This window comes from Elaeis guineensis, chromosome 7, assembly GCF_000442705.2.
Source record: "Elaeis guineensis isolate ETL-2024a chromosome 7, EG11, whole genome shotgun sequence".
In the NCBI taxonomy this organism is placed as follows: domain Eukaryota; kingdom Viridiplantae; phylum Streptophyta; class Magnoliopsida; order Arecales; family Arecaceae; genus Elaeis; species Elaeis guineensis.
In genome coordinates, this window is record NC_025999.2 from 11046353 (window position 1) to 11054027 (window position 7675).

A 7675-nucleotide genomic window follows, 5' to 3' on the forward strand; every position below is an offset into this window, starting at 1 on the left:
CACCAAGTGCAGCATCTATCCCAACAACAACAAGATTCTACCTTACAAAACTCATTTATAAGACTTGAAGAAATCTGAAAATACTCCAGCAACCAATTGCAACCTCTTTATTTGATAAGAAAGTTCCTTATTTTGAAACAATGGATGGAAGATTCAAATTCTCACTTTCATCTTCTGTGAACAAAACATTTAACCTGTAATCTGCATGTAATCTCTTTTAATGCTTCTCTATTTGATCTAATCTGTCAAAACTGCTGCTTCCCAAAACTACACATCTCTCAGATTACCGCTACCTTCCACTATCCCACCCAGGAATGTTAGCTGTAGCCTCATTCACCTTCTGTACCAGTGTAACCTGAAGAAATGGAATCATTGAGTGAATGAATAGAGCCAGCATTGACATAAGGTACGTTTAATGTTTTGATTAGTCAAAGGGCAACAGAAATGCCTATGGACATTTCTCTGCAGCAGGATCAGTAATGCACCTTGCCCCTGTGAAGCCACCCAATCCACTCATGCATGGTGTCACAACCGGACTTGGTTCGACACCATTCATTGGCTAATAGGATGTGCTTAAGAGGCAAAGGAATGGCAGATTCAGGGTCACAGAGAAATTTTATGCCAGCAAAATAGCAATGTCCTTGGTAAATAGCAAAAATCTATATGAAAATCATAGAGACACCATTATTACTAAGGAATATGAGGAATAAGTGATTGGAATTTTAAAAAATGAAACTACAATAATTTAACCTTTTGCTGACCGTTACAACAAATCCAAACCTTTCTGTTCAAGAAGTTGATGCAGCGCAGCAGATGGTAGCAATCATCCCTATAGAAGAAATGCACCGTAGAATTGTTGCACATGAATTATGCATTCATGCCAATCAGTCTTAGCTGATTGGTACCCCTCTCCAATTGCAAAGAGGTCTACCATCCTGGGTTAAAAGCTCAGCTGTGTCCCCACCAAAAAAAAAAACAAAGAAAAAAATCATCATATTTTTTTGCCACCACTATAGTCTGAAAACTGGATTATCCTTTTACCCAAAGCCAAGATGCATTGAAGGCAACATCAAAATGCGACCTCAACACATTTATATCTACCAGGACTGCTTTCCGGTACCCTAGGCTTTTGCCCTCGCAGAACAGCTCGGAGGTAACACAAAAAATTATAAACTTGAAGTTTACTTCTAGTTTGCTAGTACATCATGTTTTAGATTGCTCAATTATAAACATAAACATCATTCAGGATATCATGCTTCAGTCCTCTCTTTACGGCATTCAGGAATCCGACATCCATAATAGTGGTTCAGCAATCAACAATGAGGCCAACACATTTAGATCTTGAGACTATTTTAGTCAAGATTAAATGAAAATGATGAGAAACGATCCTCTTCATTGACCAAAATTGCAGGAGACATAACCATGAAATGGTATTTTGTATCTAAACTACTTCATGCTAATTATGAAACCTTTTTTTAAGAGACAACTAGCACATGCTGGTCATATCCAATGAATATTCGTTACTTTGAATCGTGAGACTGCTGCGCAACAGAGGAATATGAAGAAAATACCACAAAGGACTTCAAATAAGATGAATGGGCAAGGATATGCCAGCTTGTTGCCCTTTAGATGTACAAAGTGGGCATTGTATTAACTACAGACATGCTAAAAAGATTTAACTTGATGCTCTAAGCAATCAGCAGACATTATCCTGGGGTTCGTAGGCTCGGCATGGTATGAGCTTCATGAGCTATTTGTTGAGAAATGAATTATAAGCGAAGGTGCCAGCTTATCAAGCTGGCAAAGTCCTAGGCAGTAGGACCAGATGAGCTGAGGCTGGGGTCTAATTCTGCCTTCATGGGGATTTGAAAGGTTATGGTTATTTGTCTCTGACAACTGCATACTGAATTAGAAGTGTTGGAGCAGTAGGTGAGTCATGAGCTCTCATAGTTTTCATTTTAGGTGACAGTATCAGCTCAAGCATGACAAGGCATTGCATTATCACCGGATAGAAGGCATGTGCTTTGACTCAAGATTTCTTGGTCTGCAACTTCTTTTACATAAGAAGGATAAGGTCAGATTCATGTTTACCTCAGACGAATGGGTAAATCACAAATGACTTGAGCAACATAAAGGGAGGAAAAGCGGCTACCATCCTTAGTGATACTTCTAGGAGGGGGTAATATTTGCATTTAAGATGCCTCAACCAATAATTAAGAAGCTTATTGTACGGTGAATAGGAAGAGTGCCCAGCTATGAGTTTGGCTATGCTGCTATACAAAATGCAAGGAAAGACAGAATGGAAATTTGTAATGATAGACCTTGTAAAAATATCAGTATAGACGTGGACCAAAATTGGGGTACAAGGCTTATGCAGTCTGCTACTTCCTTAACTTACCGTACTTTTAAGCAGACAAGGAGATAGAGAAGAACAAAACTATTACATATGCATTGTTTGAGTAAGCACTTCTATCAAAATAATTCACAGGGACATGGTAAAGTAACTGATGAGCTAAAGCTAATGGAGATGCAACTGGGCCTTCTAGGAAGGACTTAGGTACGTAGCAATAGTCATATCATAAAATTAGTCCAAGTATGACATTGGTCTGCACAAAATTAGTTGCCTAGCACTATTTATATGTTATTTTTTTAGAGAGAAAGGGAGGGACCCATTTTATGAAAGGATTGGCTTCAGTGAGTCACCTAGCTATTGTTGTTTAGGACTCCACATATACAGTGTTGAGAAATAGTTGCATATTGGAAGTGCTAGGGACCCATGTAGTGTTTAAGTATTCATGGGGCCATCCACCTATTAACTTGAGTTTTTGGGTCGAACTATATCATGGTATCAAAGCCCACAATTCCACTTACCTTCCGCTGCCTCCACACCCTCACTCAGTCACTCCAATCCACTTTTCGCCCCTTGCTCTGGTTTCCATCCCTCAGCTCTACACATGAGAGGAACTGTTGAGCAATAGTCCCTCATTGGAAGTGGTAGGAACCCTCGTGGTGTTTAAGTCATCATGGGCCCATCCACTTATCAACCTGAGCTTTCAAGCCTTGGGCTTTATCACAAAAATGAAAATGAATAAACTCCACATATAATGAAATCCTCCATGTCTTTGGTATCACCATGTATTGTATATTATCCAAAACCTTTGAAAAAATGAATAAAGAAAAATAAATGAATCCAAATACACATTTATTTGTTCCATGATGTTAAACAAGCAGCTTGTCTCTTTTTTATTCGCTTATAGATGGCCACTTTTTTAAGCCATGTCTAAGGATACTAATAAAAGCTTGCATCATTTGAAATCACACTCTGTCTAGTATGATGGCATTGGTTCCAGATCCCACTGATCAAATAATCCATAAATGTTTCTTATTAGTTCCTTATTTGGGTTTAAATAAAATTACAGCAGTTGATAGTATGTCTATCCACCCTATTATGTAGATGGTTGTGTAACATGCATTGCCCATGTTCTCTTCCCAAATGAAGCACTGACAGCATGTAGAGCAAATATAATAATTCAATCTGTGTTTGCAATCCAGGAAAAGGTTGGACAAATGCATCTAGCATCAACAGTACATAGCTTTCTGTGTATGTGTCAAAATATTCCAAGTGGGCAATAAAGAAAGTTTTGTCAAAACTATTTAGCAAAAAGCTCAAATTCAAAGAGCATCCAGAAAAATAAAGGTGAAAAATTCAGCAAAACATAAGTGAAAAGGCAAAAGAACAATGCATTAAGAAAGAACAGATTTTGGCCAGATAAATGAAGGAACATTAAGAAATAGAATGGAAACTGTAAATAACCGTAAGGAAATTTCATGCTACCCAAATGTACATAGTAATCAGTAGGAAATGCTACAGTCAGGATGGAAAAACCTTTAGAAAAAAAGTTAAAAAAATTCAAAGCTTTCCTAGTTATTTTAAAGGAGTTTGTTGAAACCTTACCACACTTTCAGGAACTCCTGGGGGGGGTAAGGAAAGGTTTCTTGGTGGTGGGCCATGAAGATATGCTCTTTTATCAAATCGCCATTCCCCAACTGTTCCATAAGTTAGTTCACCCTGCGTTTGAGTAAAAGAAGCAAGCTGATATATCTATACGAGTATATGAAGACATAGTATGGAAAAAGTTGGTATCGCCATAAAAAAATGTTCAAAGCACATTAAGAAATGAAATAAATTCAATCATTCTAGTTTTAAACAGGAAATATTATCACCACAAAAGCACTTGAACACAGATGAAGAATGGATACCTTTAATGTATAGTCGCATCCATAAGTATAGTGGATGATGTATGCCTTTCCCACCATTAAGTCAAAAGGAGGCTGTGGTCAAACATTTTCAGAATATCTTAAGAACAACTTTGGAGCCATAACTGGAATTTCTGTCTCCGATGAAGAATTAGTTTAAGAAAGCCAAATAAAATACGCAATAGCAAACACCTGTATCATAAAATCTTTACGTAGAATATGTTGCACTCCATGCAATGCACTGGCAACAGCATATCCATACCTGTGGTAGCAGCAGAAACTAATGAGCATCGTTCAGCTCCATTATTAGACATGAAACAAAATCAGAGCATATATGAGATATTAATCCTCACATCTCTAAAACCCATCCAAAAGTATTGTCTGCCTCCGGATCGTCTTTCATATTTATAGAGACATTCATCCAAGTGGGAGCAATTTGCTCCAGCAGAGACTGAAGTGTGTTTGACAGCATTCAGATGAACAACAAGCAACAGTATTATTCACCTCAGAAAAGATTGAAAAGACTATGAACCATTCAAGAGTAGTAAAAATTACATCAAAGAGTTGTTAGATAGAAGGGAAATAAAATGATTAACTTAGCAAGCTTAAACGACAACAAGCTTCTACACCCTGTCACAGACCATTCAATATACCTTTTTAATAATTACAGGAGAATTGCCGATTGGGTCAACATGTAGCACTGGACCCTTTTCTTCTGGATAGAACTTCCTTATTATCCTTTCATTTTTCGATGGTCTAATGTAGAAGAATGAGAATGCCGCTGGGTAGTTTCCACGAGACAAGTTTGGCAAAGGTTTCACAAAGATGTGATCAGGTTCAGCCATTAGTATATACCTGCAGTTTTTCCATCAAGCAACACTAGTTAATCAGGTTGTAGCAGAAGGAACAACCGGAACTATTGCAAGTTGGTGGATGTATGTAACTCACTCTTCCTCAATCTTTGCTTTTTCCAACCATTGAACAAAAGCCCAAGGCCTGTTCAAGACAATGTAACCCTGGCACAAGCATTACAGAAACAATGTGAAATATGGTGTCAATAACTCGATAAAAAGCGATTAGCATGTTTGGCCTTAGTTGCAAAAAGGACCGATACTTCCTGAGAAAAAGATGTGATTGGTAATTCTCAATAGAAAATGCCTATTAGATAAGCAATGGTGAAAAGGCTGTTTTCCTTTTTTGAGGAAAAGCTAGAAAATTCTGGTTCTTGGCTTTCCTGTTTAGGAGAACGGAAAGATGCAATGAAGATGGAAATGGCTCAGCTAAACTGATATTTAGTAGACGAATCACAGAATCAATCTAAATCAAAAATACGATTTTATGGATCATCTGAAAGCCCTTAATTGAAATTAGGTCACAAAAAATTTGCATTTAAGTCCGCTAGAGTAAGATACAACATAGCGAAAAAGGTGCTTCCAAACAACACATAAGTGAAATGCTTCATAAGTGTTAAAGATGCTTCATAAAAAAGCTCCAATAGAAATGCTACCATCATGCCTCACTGAAATGCTTCACAAAAAGCCCATTTAAAAAGGCTGAAGATTCAACACCGTAAACAATTTTGCGCTTACAAAACAGAATTAGTCATCACAGAAAAGATTAATTGGTGTATGTATACATCATAATCATCCTTTATTGATTAACCATTAAGTGAGTTTGTTTCTCCAAGAAAAGACTCTAAAAACAGGGTTAATATCTTTTGAGGTAGCAGGATGTAGGTCTTTTTACAGTATTATTCGTGAATGTTCTGACATACCTTTCTTGCATTTTGTGGTTTTATACCTCTCAACAATTGTCTTCAACAAAATGAATATAGAAATAGTAAAGTTTGCAGCAAACTAAGCCAGTTTTTTTGCAGCAAACATCACCATCTTTGTGCCGTCTGGTTCTATAAGTTTTCACAAATTATCATAGGATTATGTCATTTCACTCAAACACAGAATTCAGCAAGATTGCTGCCATGGTTAATTTTGTAAGTGAAGTCCTTTTCCATAAGAATGCAATATAATGCAAATTCAAGAAACAACACTACTAAAAGAGCAAACAAATTCAAGAAACATTATCTATTGGAAGAATCCTCACCCGATCCGCATGGGCCGGGAGGGGATTGGCAACAAAAGTAGGGATCTCCTCCATCAGATCATCAGCTCTTCCTGAATGCAACACCCTTGTGAACCCTCCCATCTCTGACCCCTCCATGTCCTTCATCTTCTTGTACCAGTAGTACATTATCCGGCACTGCCACTTGCTGTAAGGGTCATCCATCGCTGTGACAGCCACATGGAATGGCCGCTTGGGTACCGCCGATTCCTTCAACTTGTCGGGCATCGGAACGACAGGATCCTGGGATCTCTTTTGAATTAAATCTCTGGATGATTCCCCTCTCTGGTTGTGGATGACCATTGCCACAAGGTTGTAAGTTGCCAAGAAAAACCCCAGAAAAATAAGGACCACAAGACATGGCGAAGCCTTGACCATGTTCTTCCTTCCAATTGTCTCCACACTCTCACTGCCTTCCTGTACTCTTCTCCCAGTGGGAAACATCACAAGCAGTGAAACAAATTCTACACCAACATCACCATTAACAACAACTGGGCATCTGAAAGGTGATAACTTTCCATCAATTCCAACTCAATTCTCAGAATTCCATTCAAATTAACAATCAAAACTACGCTATGCCATCAAAATCACAATTTTCTATCAAAAAACGCATAAAAATCAAAACTTGATGACTCGTTCATCAAACACTCCTCGTCATCTAAGATCCTGCATTAGAAATTAGAAGATAACCGCCCACCATTTGGAGACGGCGAGCAGAACAAATGGAGAAAAAGTACCAGCATAGAAAGTTCAATTGATTGAACGGAGAAAGACGCTTAAAATTGCATAACGTTCAGTCCAGTAAGCATCTTTTCATTCAGTAATCATAAAGCTGCCGTTTGGCAAACAAATCAAAAGAAAACATAGAAACAACATAAAAGCCAGATCAAAAGAGAATGTGAGAGAGAGAGAGAGAGAGCGAGAGAGAGAGAAGGAAAGAGAGAGCATACCTCAGAGAGACATGGAGCGGGGGTGGACAGGTGCGGTGGGAACGAAGGCGATGGTGGAGGGATTTGAATAAGAGGAAGGAGGGAGAACGGGGTCCCGGAGAGACAAATAGGAGGGGTAGAAGTCTTGTAGTTTTCTATTTCTCTAGAGGAAAGAAGAATAAGGCGGAAGCAAATTAATGCGTCATAAAGACCATATCGGGGAGAAGATTCGGTGAATGTGGAGATTTAGCGGGATCGAGATAAGCGCGGAAGCACGGACAGATTACCAAAGGTCCATATCTGACGTGGAAAATTGCAAATGGTACAACTCTCGTGGATCAGACTTGAGCCCCACGATTGTTGCCAATAGC

General features: G+C 38.5%; 1 protein-coding gene across 1 annotated transcript; it reads right to left on the reverse strand.

Moving 5' to 3' along the window:
- Positions 1–36: 36 nt before the first annotated feature.
- On the reverse strand, positions 37–7458 carry LOC105049121 (hydroxyproline O-arabinosyltransferase NOD3-like). The gene is made up of 9 exons (XM_010928680.4): positions 7326–7458; positions 6358–6874; positions 5206–5273; positions 4911–5112; positions 4611–4708; positions 4450–4519; positions 4261–4332; positions 3956–4069; positions 37–355 (listed from the first exon to the last, which is right to left on the reverse strand). Exons 2-9 carry the CDS (start codon positions 6817–6819, stop codon positions 290–292), a joined length of 1152 nt encoding a protein of 383 aa, XP_010926982.2. The 5' UTR covers positions 6820–6874; positions 7326–7458; the 3' UTR covers positions 37–289.
- Between the last annotated feature and the right edge of the window lie 217 nt (positions 7459–7675).

Excerpts from the sequence above, each read along its gene's own strand:
- LOC105049121 (XM_010928680.4), bottom strand. The coding sequence starts at position 6,819 with ATGTTTCCCACTGGGAGAAGAGTACAGGAAGGCAGTGAGAGTGTGGAG. Across the intron at positions 5,274-6,357 it reads TCCCGGCCCATGCGGATCGG|GGTTACATTGTCTTGAACAG; the intron begins GTGAGGATTCTT and ends TGCTTGTGCCAG. Across the intron at positions 4,520-4,610 it reads TTTGGATGGGTTTTAGAGAT|GTATGGATATGCTGTTGCCA; the intron begins GTGAGGATTAAT and ends CTGCTACCACAG.